General features: G+C 43.3%; 1 protein-coding gene across 1 annotated transcript in view; it reads right to left on the bottom strand.

Annotated features, from left to right (window-relative positions):
* The window catches only part of enah (ENAH actin regulator), a 123311-nt gene extending 105787 nt beyond the window's left edge, over positions 1-17524 (bottom strand). The window contains exon 1 of the mRNA XM_069514605.1: positions 17030-17524. Coding sequence (XP_069370706.1) covers positions 17030-17034 — 5 coding nt within the window. The 5' untranslated portion in view covers positions 17035-17524. The remainder of the gene's footprint in view (positions 1-17029) is intronic.

Raw genomic sequence — 17524 nt, 5'->3', positions numbered from 1 at the left:
AGCATTCAATACTGCATCTAGTTCAGTACCATTATCTGAAAATTTCACACACACACTTCATTGCTCTAGGGATGAAATGATTACGGGTTTCACAATATACGATATGGTTACATGTACAGTTTAATCTTTAATTATTTGGCCAGCAAGTTTCCAAGATGCAAGCAGAGCAAACGCAGCATTTGTAATGTGTTATAAAAACATGGCAGAAGGAGTGGCAGGCAGGTGGGGGCTGTGACAGCAGGAGAGCTCTCTGGCCATAGCTAACAAATGCTTACATCCACTGTCGCCAAATTGCGTATCACTGATATTGTGCCTCAACTCTGACATTTGTGGTCGTCATCTGCCCCCAACAAGTTGTCAATCTTTGATAATTTGATAATTTTGTTCAATATAATTGTGATACCAAATTTCAACACCATTTGGGTTTTTTGGGACACTGACTGACTTGTGCAGATCCTAGTGCGTGACCCTTGACCCGAGCAGGAACAACATGTGTGGACGAGAGGACAGATGGACAAACAGAGCAGCCACCTGTTCTCAGTCTTCACACACATTCGCACCCTGACAGTCAGCTTTCATAAACCAAAAAAATCACAGCATCTCATTGCGCTGGCCTCCCAATGGCTCAGACAGCTTCGGCTTCATGTACCCATACAAAAAGGCAGCGTGTCTCAATAGTTGGCAACTCTTCCCAAACAGACAGGGACCACAGCGAGAGCGAGAGGAAGAAGAGAGCAACTAGACTGGACTGGATCGTCAGACAGCCCCCACCAAACACACACAATCTCTCACACACACATGCACACAAAAGCTCGCCGGCAGCGAAGAGTATTGGGCATTAGGTTGGCAACGGCATTACAGGCTGCCGCATAAGCCTCTTCTCGTTTTTTACAAGCAGTGACATCTGCTGCCTGAGGTTACATGTGTGGATACAGCACTCACACTGATAATACAGCGGCGTTAACACAACACTGAGGATGTGATTTGCGTAAATATGATACAGATACAAATACAAACTGAAAAAGACTGAACTAGATTTGAATAACTGAGGTCACTTTGTTTCTTCAGCAAAAAGGAACTGGCTGCAGGCTCAGGATGCCCGCACGTCTGTCTTCAACCTTTGTCGGCCTGCTGCCAGAAATGATTTCTTTTCAAATAATTAAAGCAGCTATTGGTTTCATCAGGCTGTGGTATCTGCTGTCAACACAGCCGATATGAGAGGGCAGCACTTGAGTGGAACTAAATACATCTTTAGGGTTTGTTATTTTTGGATTGAAGTTTATTTGGTTGACCTTGCCGCTGCGTTAAAAAATGAGTGAGAGACTTGAAAACAAATTTAATATTGCCCTTGAAAGAAGTTGAGTTGAATCCTCAAAACACTGGATCCTTCGTATAATAAAACTCCACTGCATTTTTTTCATTCTACCCTCCCTGTTAAAATACACACAGCGTTTACAGGCCAGAACAGAGTCTTTCTGCTTGAATCTGCAGACAGCAGACCCAGTGAACTTGAAATCTGCACAGTGCATGTGAATGAGAATCTGATATTATTATCATAAGACGCTGGATTATAGGAAAATTTAAATAAAACTAAAGGACATTCAAAGTGAAATGTCCTGAAGTGTTCCTGCTGCACTTACATTCTGTATTGTACAATGATACAACTGCTTACATGTGAAGGAGAGCTTTTATTTAAGCAATCTGCGACAATGCCTGTGCACACTGGCACATGTGTGCTCAGTGTTAAAGTTAGTGGTAAAGTGATATGAGTTTTAAGCGTGTTAGTATGGACGGGGTTTCAAAGTGATACAGAGCCAAGGTGCTCATGTGCACAGGGATCGTTGCATTTTAAAAAACCTTTTCAAACTAAAACATAGTTGTATGGATGTTGAGTGGGAGCTCAGTAGCTGACCCTGCACTCACGTTTCAGTGTGAAGTGTAAAAGCATATGCTGGTGCCTTAATTAAATGCTGCTTCTGTATATCTTAAAATACTGCACAGTGAGGTGAGGCGGTGCAGTGGGAAGCAGGCCATTAGTCAGCGTCCCTGTCCGGCTGTGGTAAAACAGATTGACGTTTAACCCAGGTTCTCACCTCTATAATCCCATCTAACTGTCATCTTAACCCTGCCTCCTGCTGCTACTTTACACAACAGGGCCAGGAACCTAGGTGGATACCAGCACACATGTACACACACACTAACAGCATGCAGGCACTAATGTGCTGCTGTATCTTAACACTGATAAAAGGATAAATAAGACTTCTACATAAAATTAGGGGAATATAAAAGAATTCCTGTCAGTTAATAACTGCTCTGGCTGATTCAACAGTCCACTTTCTTTAATATCCATATATACACACCATCTCTGTTGTGTTAGCAAAACAAATCATGTTGGGCCGAGGCACAAAGGTTCAAAAAAAACAATCAAACCCTGTAGCCTCCTACAGTGCTGGACTCTCCAGCGGCGAGAGAGCAGTAATCTGGCATAATCTGACTAACGTCCACAATGAAGATTACAGTCTGACCTCCTGCAGCCCACACACACACACACACAGGTAGAAAAGTGCAAATAGAAAATCCCATGCGTGTATTTAAGGTAGAACCTAAAAAAGAGGACTGCAGCAGCACCTGTCCGATGTAACGAGAACACCAAAAGCCCCCCCAGTCAGGCTACCAGTTAATGTACATCCACAACTGTTTGTGTGTTCTCAAGTGGCAACAGGTGTTTAGCAGGCTGCTTGTGAACAGCAGCTGTGCGACTGTCAGGGCTGTCAGGGGAGAAAACGTGGCACCACAGACCTCTGAAAGTTTAATAAGAGTGTCGTTTTAGAGATGAGGGCTCGCTTCTACAAGGAGGGGGATGTGAAGAGGTCACTGAGCCGGCAGCCTGTCCAGCACATCACCCTGTTCTAAACAACCATGTGTGTCTCTTTGAACTAAACTTCCAGGGATTTCCCCTCGTTCTGTTTTTTTGGAATGACAAAAGAATGAATTCATGCTAAATATGGCAATTAACATTAGGGATGGGTATCATTTAGATTTTGACAGATACTGATGCTAAATTGATACTTTAAAAATAGTCAAGTCGACAATTACGACAACAAATACAGCTTTTTTATTGCTAGGGCAAATTTGAAGTTAAAATTTAACATATTAAAGGTACAATGTGTAGAATTTAGTTATATATAGTGTTGAAGTTGCATGTTGCAGCTGAACACCCCTCACCTCACCCTCTCCTTCCAAACATGAAAAAGAACCTGTGGTAGCTTCAGTTGTCATAAAAACTCAAAAGGTGTTTAGTTTGTCCAGTCTGGACTAATGTAAAAAACATGGCGGCCTCCGTAGAGAGGGTCCCCTCGATGTAAATATAAAGTATTTAAATATAAAGGGCCTTTTCTGGGGTAAAGAAAACTACAATTCATACAATTTAGATGAAATGAACTAGAGAAAACATCATGAGAATTATTCTACATTAAATTTCTGCCAATAGATCCTTTCACCTAAATCTTACACACTGGACCTTTAAGTGAAAACTGAAATAAACAAATATAAATAAATGCAAAACTCAACTTATTTATATTTTAAAAAACTTTTAATGAAACTTAAGTGAAGTACAAAGTTTCAAGTTTTAAGACAGCAAAATACTCATCATTTATTGTTTCCCCACTGCTGGGGCCAGGGAAGCTGCTGGCTGATGTGCTCGGCATGAGGTCACGCAAACAGTCAAACACTGAGAATCCCTCTGCTTCATTAAGTCTGTCTCGTTCCCTTTTTTACACACAGCTGTTTTCAAGCATTTGCTGCCTGTCACTGTGATGGAAGAGTTCCACATACAGACGTACTTCTGATCGTTTAGCTTGAAGCATTTTGTTTGTCGTGTCACGAGTTGTGTAATGTTAATGCTGTCCCATGTGGTGATGTTTATGGTGCCTGTAAGCAGGGCAACTATTTCGGTACAAAGCTCACTCACCGAGATGAGCAACACCAAAATCTGCGTTGGGATTAGCTCCAGACATGTAGGATTTCGGTTTATCTAATTACCAAAAGGGATAGAATCAGCAGATAACAGAGCAAGAAGTTCCTCCAGATCGGGAATATGCTTCACATCACAAAGCATGTGACAAATGTTGAAAGAAATAAAAAAAACAAGCTGTTCAAAAACTTGACTTCAATTAAAAGCATCCTATCACTGCTGATTCCTTTATGGTCTCGTTTTGCCTTTCTTCCACCACAGTAACAACAGAGATACTTTCTTCCAGACAGTTGCTGCCGTTGCAGCCACTGCAGCATGTAAACACGAGCTAGAACTTCCTCGACTTACAAACGTCAGAGTGACGCGATTGAAAAAAAAAACAGTTGGAACAAAGTATTAAGAGCAGACTGAAACCTGAGTGGTTGTCTTAGAACAGTGGTCGCCAACCTTTTAAAGCACAAGATCACTTTTTAATTCAGAACGTAAGCCGAGATCTACCACCCCGATGTCTTGCAAAAAACCCACTTAGGAGGATCATATTTATTATTTCAGTATGAATTCATGCATCTTCAGCTCCTGCAAATATTTCACAATAAAAAAACTTTTTAAACAAATGAATGGATTTGGTCAACAGAAACGCTGGAATGCTTTTCTTTTGTGTTTGTGACATAAATTCAACAGATAAACATTCAAACAGGTGAAAGATCATTTTATTCTGCAGTGAAACACAAAGTTGAACTCTCTAGGTCACAAACTTATTTACAACACTTCTTGAACCTGTTTCAAAGTAAAAGCACTCCAGCGTTTCACGTGTGAATCCATTCATTTGTTCTAACAGGGCTTTGATTGTTGTCAACAGACCAGAAGATGCAGGACTTCATACCGTAGAGTCCTGACATTTAGTTCAGTGCATAATCCGACTTGTACTGAAGGTAATGCAGGAGAAAAACCTGCTGCCCCGCCGCCAGTAGTGGACACACAGTGGGTGTGAACAACAGAAAACAGATCCACAGCTGATCTGCCGCGCACCCGCAGAATATGAGTCCAGAGAGTTCTGGAGAACGACGGTGAAGACTGACACACATCGAACGCGTGTAAACCATGGTGTAAACTCAGACTGGTACACACAACTTAATTTGTAAAATTAGGTAAAATATGGAGAGCCGGAGGAGATGGAAGGGTGCGCTTGGATTGGCTCGATTACAACGTCGATAGAACTAATTTGAATCACAACAGTCAATGATAATAAGAATAGCGCCTCGCCGTGCCGAACCAATCATGTTGCTGGAATAGAGTTACAGCCACATCAGGTTAGGTTGACGCACACAGCAGAGTGGCAGCCGGCAGCAGCACACGTGCTAATGTTTGGGCTCCTGCAGCCGTGCACATCGGTACGTCAGGAAGTGAGATAAGAGAAAATGACGACAGCAAACGTTAAAGGAAACTCGAGCGACAGCGTTACAGATGATACCACAACGGACACAGCCCAAGGCTCAAAAGACAAGGACATTTTTGAAAAGAAGTTTGAGGAAACGGTAGAGTGGAGATATTCTGGGTATTTAAAGTCCGACAAGAAGCAGAGTAGTGTGCACTGCAAATTGTGTCGAAAGCATATTCCCACAAAGACAGGTAATATTATATGTTACTATATATATTATATATTATCTAATATTTTTTGTGATAACATTTCTTTCCATATCGCCAAGCCCTACCTATCGGTCAGGATTTTTGTTTTCAAGTACTGATCCCAAGGTCTCTCAAAACTAGAAATAGACACATTACAGCTGAGCACTGTTCAATATGAAGCACTATATTCACATGATTCAACATGTGGTGGTCACAACCACACAAGGAGGAGCCAGAGTGGATGAATAGGAGAGGCGAGAGCAAACAGGCCGGACCGTCTCATCAGATCATAGACACATATACAAAGAAAAGCGTGTAGAGCTGACCCAGTCAGTGCAAACATCACTGACAGGTTCTATGAGCCAAAGGTCACTCGGTCAGGAAGTACGGCCAATCAACAGCCTCTGAGGAAGACAGGTGCAGAAAGGAGGGGTACCACACTTTAGGACAGCAGCATTCAAATGATTCAACGTGCCAGCAAATCGACATAGACGACCAATTAATGATTTCAAATCCTACATCACAGCCTAAGCTGTAAAGACAAAAACATTTAAGGAAGAAGTACACACACAGAGCCGAGTGCAAACTGTGGCCTCAGCCAGAGAAAATGAATTATTCAACAGAGGACACACACACAGAGTGCTGTTCTCACGCTGCAACTGGGACCTGGTGCGTGCCTCATTTTGATAATAAGTAATTAGAGAACCATTTCATAGGATCGCTCCCAACCCTGCATTAAAGAGGGTCTTGATGTGTGTGTGTGTGTGTGTGTGTGTGTGTGTGTGTGCCATGACTTTTTGAGAAGTGACAGCCCTTGACCAAATTAATTACTACCTCTATGATATGGATTTGCCCAAATAAATAAGTAATTGTTTTTTCTCATTTATTCCAGTCCAACCTAACTAAGTGCTGAGATTACTGAAACCCTTTATTTCCTGTGTGGCGGTGTTTCACGGAAAGTGCTTCAACTAAAAGTCACTGACAGAACCAGTCTGAACTTGTTTTGCTGGCAGTGCAGTTTATTTGTTTGTTGAAGTCACTTGTGCAGAGTCTCCCAGGAACCTAACCTAATTTAAGACATGTAAATTCTCTTTAGCACTATTTGAATCCCACTTTGAGACAAAGTGTGGATTTAATGCTGCAGAGTGAAGCTTCAGCTGATGTCCAGAGATCTGCTTCTTCTCAGAGTGTTACTAACTGCAGCTGTGTTTGTATTTCTGTCATAATCACATGCATTTGATGAGAGTAATACTAAACATGATATCTCCTTGATTTTATACTTTTCTTATAAATTCCAGACTTAGGAATGAGGACTTGCGTTGACGCAGATTTCCACTTCACAAAGTCACAGCTGTAGCCCTCTTTTTTCTGAGTACTGCTGTATACAGTATGGCCGTTGTCGGACATGAACTCCAGAGGATTGGGTGCGGACTTTCTCTGGAGTTTGCATTTCAAATGTGAACAACGCAGCAGAGGATTCTCCACTCAGACACACACGTCAACAGAAAAATCTCCGGAGTGTTCAGGTGAGGGTTGGAACAGCCAGCAGAGGACGTATTTATTCCACTGCAGAGATCACGTGTTTTTGTATGTAGCTTATCTCCACACTGGTGTTGGCTCTCATCACCAAAAACTCTCTTGACAGCTTCATCTGTATCTTCTACATCTACAAAAGTCACACCACCACTCGCTTGCTGTGAATCCTGCGGAGGATCTCCTGCTGTGTTCTCACATCGGCTCCTCCGGGCTTTCTCCAGAGCCTCTCAGTTGGACGTCCGGAGCCTCTCATTTTTTGTATTTGAATTCACACATAAAGCCCCTCCGGAGAATGTCCAGAGAATCTCTTGAGTTCAGCATCTGAAAGCAGCTTACGTGTTCATATTGTGTGCTTTTTTCATTAGCTTGTAAATACATTTCATTTTGTAGTTAATTCAACATCTAAGAATTCGACCTTATCTTGCTGATTAAATAAAAGTAATTAGAAGTGAAGGGGCATGGAAACAATGATATTGGAAGAGAGAGAGCATATCCCAGAATGAAGTATTTAATGAGAAACGTCTGGCTGTTAACACTTATTTAATCATCTAAACTAGATATGACAGAAAAAGAGCCCTGATTTTAATGGACTTTGACTTTCCATCTCAGAAAGGAAGTGAAAGTTATGGGAGAGGGGAGGGGAAGGGATATTGGAGACCCACAGTTATAACAGTGGAAGTCAGTATCGACTTTTAAATCGTTTGCAAATTTAACTAGTTCCTGTCGGATGGCTGTAGGTGTCAGGCCTGAGCCCATCCCCCCCCCTCCACTCCCCTCGGTATAGCCTGTTGAGCACAGCTGACCATGGGGAGTTCATGTGTCCGATGATCTTCTCTCCCATTGCACCTCCATTGTCCAGGGGAACAAAGATGGAGAGGTTTGTCCCAGCTTGGTTCATTATGGAGGCCAAATGAGGCCTGACTGCAATGTTTCACAGTTTGCTCTTTACACGCCTCCTTCCCTTGACCACGTTTTGCCCTCTCCCATCTTATGAGTCTTACCACCGCCAGCCGCTCATTTGAGATCTACTAAGGCTCCAATTGGCTGAAAAGTGAGTGTCAATTTGGGGGCATTGTTGTGTTGCTGGGACGACCACTTCAGATGAGGGAAGTATTTGTATTTGAGCGTGTGTGTGTGTCTGTCATAGGCTACATTTGGGGACAGATTTGAGACAAAAGACCAATTATTTGAGGACGGCTTATCTAACTGGCGACAAAGGCTATGTTTCCAATTGAACAAAAAAGATTTTGGGGTCAGTATGGTAAGGGTTGGAATTAGGTAAAGAGTGGTCATGGGTGTGGGTAGGTTTCCAGGAAATCAATGCAAGTCCATGTAATGTCCCCAAAAGTGACCTGTGAGGACATGTGAATACGATGTTTCACATCCCAGTGGGGACCTCAACTTGAAAACACACTTACCCATGGGGCCTCGGAACAAAAATAAGGGTTAGGGAAGGATATTGGTTTTAATTTTTTGTTTTGATGTCTGATCTGTAATGGCTGAGGTTACAGTCTTAACCTTAAGAAGACTGCATTATGTCAATAAGTGTCCCCCACGGAGATAGGGAGTCCTGGTACTGTTCATGCTGTCACGGCTCAACTAAGACATTTGAACTGAACAGAGTCATGTTATTAGCCAATTAGCCAGACAATTGAGAAACTGTATGAGCAAGCAGGGGTCTGTATGTTTTAAGTCACATTTCATAATGATAAAAACGTTTCATTTACAGAGTTTAGGTTTATATACTAATATGCTATATATTTTCACTGTAAATATCAGTTTTCAATGTATGATCTATTTATCTTTCTCTTTTTGGAGAAAGGACAAATTTCAATTACTTTTCATGATTTCAACAATCTTACAATAATTATTTATTTGTAATTACTACTCTATTGAATTATTAATCATTTGATATGTTTTAATATTTTCAATATTTCTAATATGTTTTCTCTCTTCCAGGAAGTCTTGTTACTCTAAATACCATTGAACAAGCACTTGATTCAGACTATCATTTCTAGAAAATGGAATCAACAACTCAAAAAAGCCTTAAAATGCGCTAAAAGGGATTGGCTATGGGACCTGCTTGGTCAGTTCCAGCGGGGCCTTCCTCAGGTGAGGATTTATAGTGATAATGGTCGATAATCCTATTCTGGGGTCCACAACTGACCGTGCATCCAAAAATTTGGAGAAAGATCTTAACCTGGACGAATTTATTGTACGTGTTAATGGAATGTTTTGTCATCTGTACACTTCTGGTTAAGTTAGGCTTGCTGTATTCAGTTTTGAAAAAGCTAACCCTTGTATCACAGCGAAAGATCACTTCGTCTAATTAGCTGAATATGAATGTAATTCGTGTTGGACACAGTTGGTGTCGGAGCCTGTTGGCAGATGTACAGTTCAGGCTGTATACTTGTCAGTGTTCCCATCTCAGCAGCCATCTGTGAACCTGGTCCTTCCCACACTCTCACTCACACATTCAGCAGGTCCTGATCGGTGACTGACGCTTTCGGAGCTGATCACAACCCAGGTGCAGACACCGCTCTCCGGGGTCACAGCATTCCACCCCTTCTCTACCCGGTAAGTGATGTCAATGGCAGGAGCTCCACAAACCCACAGAAAGGTGAGGGAATTTCACATCACAGGATATTACAGGTTAAACACACAACCTTCCACTCAAACACACACACACACACACAAACAGAAACAAACCATCAGTGCTGTCGCCTGTGACACTTCACATCACCGAAATAAGAACAAACATGCTTCTTCTCTCAACATTGTTTTGCATTTCTATTTTTTACCAAGTTGCTTGTTGGTATTTCCCAATAATAGCTACAACAAATCCTGCCAGCATGCTAAAATTACACCACTGCTATGAAAATATAAATGTCAAGCGCAGATCTAACAGGTGGGTGTGAGCTTGTGTGTGAAAAGTGGAAGAGAAGTGTTAGTGGGACGTCAATGCTAATCTGGCATCGCACACTCACTTCTTGATATAACATGGACGTGACAGAGGGAAAGGGAAATCTGACTCCAGGTCGTCAATGCGCTGACATCCAGAGGAAACATGAAGTCTATTGTACATGATGACTCCAAAGTCCAGCAGTTACTTCTTTTAATTTCAAATACAATTTCAAATGCCATTTTCATTATTACTAGATAGATCACTTATTGTCTTCAACCATTATGAAGACTTGTTTTTTCTACTAGATTTTAGTTGGTGGAGATATAATCAATGAGCTGGAGAAGGGTTTCAACTACTCCTCTGGATTTCATCTTCTAGCATACATACTCTTAGTCTGTTATTTATATTCTGTAAGTAAAGTAAGATTCAAAAGCAACAATGACTCTAGTACTTCATTTGATTTCAGATGCATGAAGTTGCATGCATCTGACGCAAGACAAGAGATGATGATGAAAGGTAGCTATATTGGCTCTCTGAAATGTATCTAAAAGTCGCTAGATTGTGTAATGACATCACATGCTATGTAGATACGTCTATGTGAGCCGCTGGGACAACAGCGAAGTACAAATACAGATCCGAGATTGTGAAAACAGAGATTGTGAAAGTAGCCGAAGGACGCCAGATTTGTCTTTTGTTGCTAAATAAGATTTTTAGTCATAATGAAGCATTGCGTTAGTTCATGCAGGACACAGAGTCATGTGCTAAGCTGTCATAAGCTGTCACCTACACCTACCTACTGATAGGTTTCTGGGTGCTTGTCAGTCACCCACCAATGACAGCCCATTCTTTCAACAAAGCGGTCCCTTTAAATACGACCTCATCCTCACTGATCCCTGCTCAGCTACACTGCCACCCACGCCTGCTGTCCGCAACTTGCCTCCACCACCCCAGCCTCCACCTTTCAGCACCGAGTCCAAACACGGTCGTGCATCTTAAACAAATGTACCTGGCCTGTTATGCCCACCGGGGGGTTCTGCACATGTTCCCTGTTTTATCTTAGCACGCTGCTCGGCTAATCCAGGGAACATCCAGAGAAATGGAGCCTTCAGTGCCAATCATAGCTGTATCCCCATTGTGCAATAAATGGGTAAATGATGACAAAGTGTTCCTGACTGAACTATCATTAATCAAGAGCGTGGTCTTTCAGTTTGAGAGCAGGACTTACTGATTTCACGTCTAGTTTAAGACTTCCTGTGCTCCAGCTCTTCTCCTTGTGCTCACATTGCTTCAAATAAATGCCAGATGTGGCATAGACAAACGTAATTGTCCTTCCGTCATAGTGGCATCATACACAGACCAACGCAGGGTAAGAACACCTAAACTAACTTCAATGGAAATAGTGAACAGTGAGGAGAAACACAGGGCTGAGCAACACAGCATGACTCGTTGCGGCGAACTTTCCAGATGACAATCAAAGAAAATGAAACCTGAATCCTTAAAAAATACATTGTGGAATGGTGATTTGAAAAATCTGTTCAGAGGACAGGTCGTGTTAAAAGGTTTGTTAAAGAATGCATTCTGGGAAGAAATATGAGAATATTCACAGGTTAAAAATACATTTTATGTGCATTATCTGCCGACTGCTCCCAAACAGTCACAGAAGAATACAGACACAGAACACAGAACAATATCCCTATGAGAGAAACTGAAGGGGATTTTCTCAACCTGGTTTAGTGTCAAAGTGTGAAACTGCAATTGTGGTCAGGTTAAAATGAGTGACTTTAAGTTAATTGGCCTTTTTTTGTCCTTCACAACAATCTTATTAATACATTTAAGATAAAGTGGCTTGATACCATGATCAAGGTGCTCAACGTAATGTCTTCCACTGTTGTGAATCTCCTGGGAGAACGATGTCTGCCTCAAACAACAGCTGTATGACCTTACTTGTGCAAACAGTCTGTCAGCAGTCTGTAGGGCATGAGATGTGATTCTCTGGGAGGGGATGGAAATATCAGAGGAAAAGAAATCCAGGCAGGGAGAAGCCCCATTTTGGTGCCGACAGTAGGGAGTGTGGTTATGGATGGATTGGTGGAGATATAGCTGCGGAGGAAGGATAGAAGGAGTGAGGAGATAAGGAGTGCAAGGGGCAGACTGTGGCGTGGAGCCATCTGTGATAAAAATAAAAATAAATCTCCCCAAAATACTTCAAAGGAGATCACTTGAGAAACAGAGTTGCCCAGGTTGCCAGGTTGCTTACAGTCATTGCCTTTGACGATTTATTGTTTGAACAATAAGGACGTTCATTTGGAGCATACAAACTAGTGGTAAGTACTGCACCTGAAGTTGGTCATGTTGGTTTTAATAAGGGTTGGTTACCTCAATCCGATATCAATCAGGCACCAGTTCCTGCACGGCACATAAGACCGAATCACAATGAGTGCCTCATTTTGGTGCCTTAGCTAATCGAAATAGTTGCACTGCTTACGGACAACATAAACATTGCTGCACGTGTCCAGTTAACATTACACTTAACCCTGGCAGCAACACGCCTCTACATGGCTCTGGCAGCACTTAACAATAGCCTACAGTTAGATTGTAGCTTCCTCAAACTCGAGTAACCACAACAACAAAATGCTTAAAGCTAAATGAAAGTGTGGCTGTATTTCCAGCAGTATGATTCTAACACTGGGAGGTCCAAAAAAAAAAAAGGGTAGTAGCCTAAAACGAGGAGCCAAGAAGCGGGACCTTGCAGCTGTGATTGTGGCACGAGAACTGTTTTATTTAAGTATTGATCTAGCACCGGTGTTGGAAAAATATTCAAATGATACCCAAAACTAGTGGTAATACTAAAGAGATATTTACACTAGCAATGAAAATAACCAAATAAACAGGTTAATTCATTTTCTCCATATGAACTGGAAATACCATCAACCATCAAGTTTCAAATGCACACCTATAAACCAATCAATGTCAAACATAGGTAGACACAGCCCCAGTAGGGGACAATGACAGGACGCACTTCTGTCATACAAAATTTTGAGAGCTCCTTAAATTGCAATGTGAAACCAAATCAAATGCAAACCCTGTAAAGACGTGAACCATGGTCCGATCTTTCAGGTGTGAAAATGCCCTTTGGTGCAGTCTAGTGTTAGATGTATTCAGAATAGAGGAGACACAGACAGCAGAGGATAATATAAAAGAATACAGAGGTAGAGTATGGGTTTAGCTGCAAGTCTTCCAGCTGATTGGATTAATTCTCGTGGCGTCTATCCGACATCATCTATGAATTATTCATTAACATGTTCACATCTCTATTCAGTTGATAATGAAGTTGTGCTTCGTGTGGCGATATTACATCTCGGTGATCTATTGGTCTATTTATCAGATTGTTTCTTTGTTTCTCATTCTCTGTCTAGACTCAATAAGTGTCAAGAAGTGACTTGTGGCATTGACTTCCTTTTTAAATCAATGTACATGACAAATGTATTCTCATTTCAAATCAGCCTCGGGGTGACCTCATTAATCCCTCATTTGGATTGGATAGTGTACAGTAACTGGCCACAGTCCATCTTAAATTCCACAGTGACTGGTGTTTTTCTCCACATGAATAGCCCCCCTCCCCACCCTGCTGCAGTTAGATTGATAACTAAACAAAAAAAAGTTCCAGACCACATGTAGCCCCGGCCTCAGCTCCTGCCATTCAACTGTGGTGTGAACCTGCTGCGACTGGAAGGCATGAGGCTTTTCAGCGACTGTCAAGGCTTGTTTCTATGACACTTCACAGCCCCGTCACCCTGACGAGGCAGCTTATCAAAAAGCCCGAGATAAGCTGACATCACTGCTACATGTGGCCTGACACGATGCAGGGAAACAAGCAGACCACCATTATATATAAATTCATGCGCTCATGGTTTAGGAATGTGCTCTGGCCACGTTTGTTTGACCTTAGTAGTCAGGTTATAACCACCACCATGTGCTGCTGAATGTCAGCTGGGACCAGAGACTTTGTTAGCTTCTTTTGTTGGCATGGTTGACATTATGGTTTACATGTTCTTGACTTCTGTTGTTTGGTTGTATACATGTGGTGCTACAAACCATATATGTGCAGCAACAATGTTCTGACTAAACACCATTTTACAGCTTTGGTACAATCTCACAAGCTGTGTTTTTAATTTTTTGGGGTTTGGGACTTCAGTCAATAATGAAAATAATTATAAGCTGCAGCCTTGAAACTTTAAATCTCCTGAAGCTCATCTTCTATCCCCCAAAGTTTCCCTGAGAAGTAGAATCTTTTCTGAAAGGCTCTGCACACTCACTTATTCTGCCTAACTAGTGTTATGCTCACTTTGAAGTACTTTGAAGTCCTGATTCCTGTTAAATCAAACACTGCTGATTTTGGTACCCGAGAGCGCATCTGGGTGAGGGACTAACAGAGTATAGAGAGAAAGAGAGAGTGAAACTGATGTATATGTACACCACCACCCCTGCAACTTAAGTCATGATGAGGTATTTCCCACTTTTATTGTAGGTTTCAGTTTTTAGCATGCCACATCAGTATGTTTTAGTCTGTTCAGCACCTGAGTATGGGAATAAATAGAACATGAACTGCTTGCTATTTATGGGGAAATATAACAGCGTGGACTATACAAGCATTGTAGTCCACACAACAGTTTTAAGGCAAATTCATGATTTTTGCATCTAACACTCGGGGTTGTGATCCACTGTGGTCCTTGTCACATGAATGTTGTTATCCACCCATGTGTATGCACTGACCCGTATGCAAATGAAAATTAGTGGCCGCATAATGACGGCTGGAATAGCCTATGGGATCAGGTACGCATATGTGGAAAGCAGCATCGATGCAAATGATCATTTTAGAATGAATGGAACCAAGGGCATGTAGACGTGACCGGAACGAGAACCCAACTCTGAGCAGGCATGGAACATGTGGTCAACACCTTTACAATGTGTTTAGTGACCTATCAGATCATGCAACCTTCCTTTTACTTATTTGTCTGGCTCCTGACGGAACAACTATTTCTGTCAGCTGAGCAAAGCAGGAATAAGTTATTGACTGCTGATGGTCACTCACCATAAAACGTTTGGCAAACATCTCCCAGTTTTCATTGTTCTTTCACTGTTATTGGAAATTAACAGACAACACAAGTTAGTTCTGTTGAATTTATGTCTCACGTCAACTGACGAGATAACTCCAAAAACCCAGTGTGTTGAACAGCCAGCAGAACAGTAACTTAGGCCGCCTGCCGTATGGCACACTAACACACTGCCACAAGTGTCCTGCATGAGTCAGCTCCAAGCAGCTGAGGCCACCACTCACTCTCGCTCTCTCACACACACACACACCTGTTACTTCCCTCAAACACACCAATCCATGTCCCCTCTGGACATGCATGTCTCCCTTTGAAAAGCAGCAGGGAAACAACTACAACAGTCTGGTGAAAAACAAGTAACTGTCTCTGCTCTGCTGCCATCAGTGGTTTGGCTGTGTTCACTCTCAGTAAAGCTGCAGTTTGAGGACAGATATTCTTCAAAACACATATAAAGGCTAAAAACAACTAATGACTCAGATTTTAATAAGTACGGGGGAAGATGAGGAGAAGAAAAGTCCGTGGTTTCCACTCAGGGGGGCCTGGACACAGCATTCAGATCGCTGAAACAAACAAAGCTATTGTTAACTGCAGTTTGGCCTACAGAGAGATTCCAACAGCTGGATTCGATTAGAGGCTTTCTGAAAGGGGGCAGGCCTCATGCACACTGCACGTCTCACTTCTGAAGTAAGATTATGGATTTGAAAAGATAACAAAACGAGCTCACACATTGCCATAAAGCTGCTCTGACATCTCCATTTCCTCGCTCTCAGCACCGAGCAGAGGTGACAAAAACCCGCTAAGCTGCATTGGCCGTGTCCATCAGATTCCCGCTTTTTGCCTCATCAGCAACCTCAGGGCGTTTTTTTGTTTTTTTCTTTTAAAGGGGGGCATTCCTGAGGGGAGGACAATTCAGCATCGCGTAAGACAATCATCTTAACGTGATAATTCCGCCAGCATTCACAACAAACGCTGTCCTGAGGAAACAAGGCCACTTCTGGACCCTGGGTGGCAACAGCGTGATAACGTGGGTCTTGGCAAGTGTGAGGCTGCCAAAGACAACCTTAGAGGAGCTTTAGGGTCTTGGATGAGAAGGCAGGAGAAGATGAAAAGGAAACAATACACATTTCACAAGATCTCCAGTGTTTTCAATTGATCCCAGTATTGATCTGCACTGATCAGCCTCCCTCTGTCTCCACACACACTCTGCATGGGGTCAGTCTTGCCCTTTAAAAGGCAGGAAACACCATGTTCACTGGGAGGCAAAGGCTCCATCCATGTTACACAACAGCCACACATGGAGGACACTGCCTCACGCTGAACATCTGATCCCATGTTTAAGGAGGGGGGGGGGGGGGGGGGGGGTGCACGCTCGTGGGTGTCAAATGTGTGCACCCAGGTGGTGTCACCATCGGTTTGACATGTGCCACTGAAGTCTGTGGGTTTAGTTGTCATTTCCCCTGCACACACAGGTGCAACAGGCCGCTGGGATGCACGGTGCGCAACAATTACCACCGTGGCACCGCACAAACCATCACCGCCGGGCGCTGGAGGATAATCCGCCACCGCGCACCGTGGAGGTTGCGGGAATGCGCCATTTCCCCAAAAGCTGTGCACGTCCACGAATGCGCCACACACACACAAAAAAGCTGCGTGAACCCGGTGGCTTTGAGAAGCCGGTGGTGTTCGGTGTAGTGGGTGAGACTGCAGGGAGACATTCCTGGAAGACATTCATGAACCAGTGCCGCTGTCCATCACGTTTTCAAAGCCACGTTAGCTCCCGTGGGGTCAGCTGCGCTTTCCCCTTTTGCGCTCCGGACTCCCGAGCGGAGCCTGAACCCGTCACTTCTGTGACTTCATCACACGCAGAGCTGCTCTTACCTCATGGCGGCTCTGTCGTCAGGTCGAAGGGGGATCGCAGGCGGCCGGGGGTCGACACTTGGGTTTTGTAGTTCTCGCTAAAGTTCGCCGCTCGGTTCGCGACCGGATGAATGAAGAGTCCGGGCTGCGAGGAGGTGTCACGGTTCGCAGGCTATCCGGTGGAAGTAAACAAAAAAAGAAAAAGGAAACACACAAACAGTCGAATCCTACATGTTCTGGAGCATCGCAGGCTCCGCGGGGGGGCGAAGAGTCACTGTGGAGAATGCGGACTGTCGCGGCGTGTCTCCGGCTCTTGTGAAGCACTTGTGTCGGGGCTGTGCTGCCGCTCTGTGCCGCTCGGGTGCCGCTCGGCTGCCGCTCTGTGCCGCTCTGCCGCCGCTGCTGCTGGCCGCTACACTTGATGCGTTCAGGGCCGCACTGTAGACTCCCCACATCCGAGCTCTGCTGTCTCAATATGCAGTCATGCTGAATTTGATCAATGGCACACTGAAGAAA

The sequence above is a fragment of the Paralichthys olivaceus genome, chromosome 19 (genome assembly GCF_024713975.1).
Source record: "Paralichthys olivaceus isolate ysfri-2021 chromosome 19, ASM2471397v2, whole genome shotgun sequence".
Classification (NCBI taxonomy): Eukaryota; Metazoa; Chordata; class Actinopteri; order Pleuronectiformes; family Paralichthyidae; genus Paralichthys; species Paralichthys olivaceus.
The sequence above is the reverse complement of the archived record's forward strand: the minus strand, read 5'-3'. Positions and strand labels throughout refer to the sequence as shown.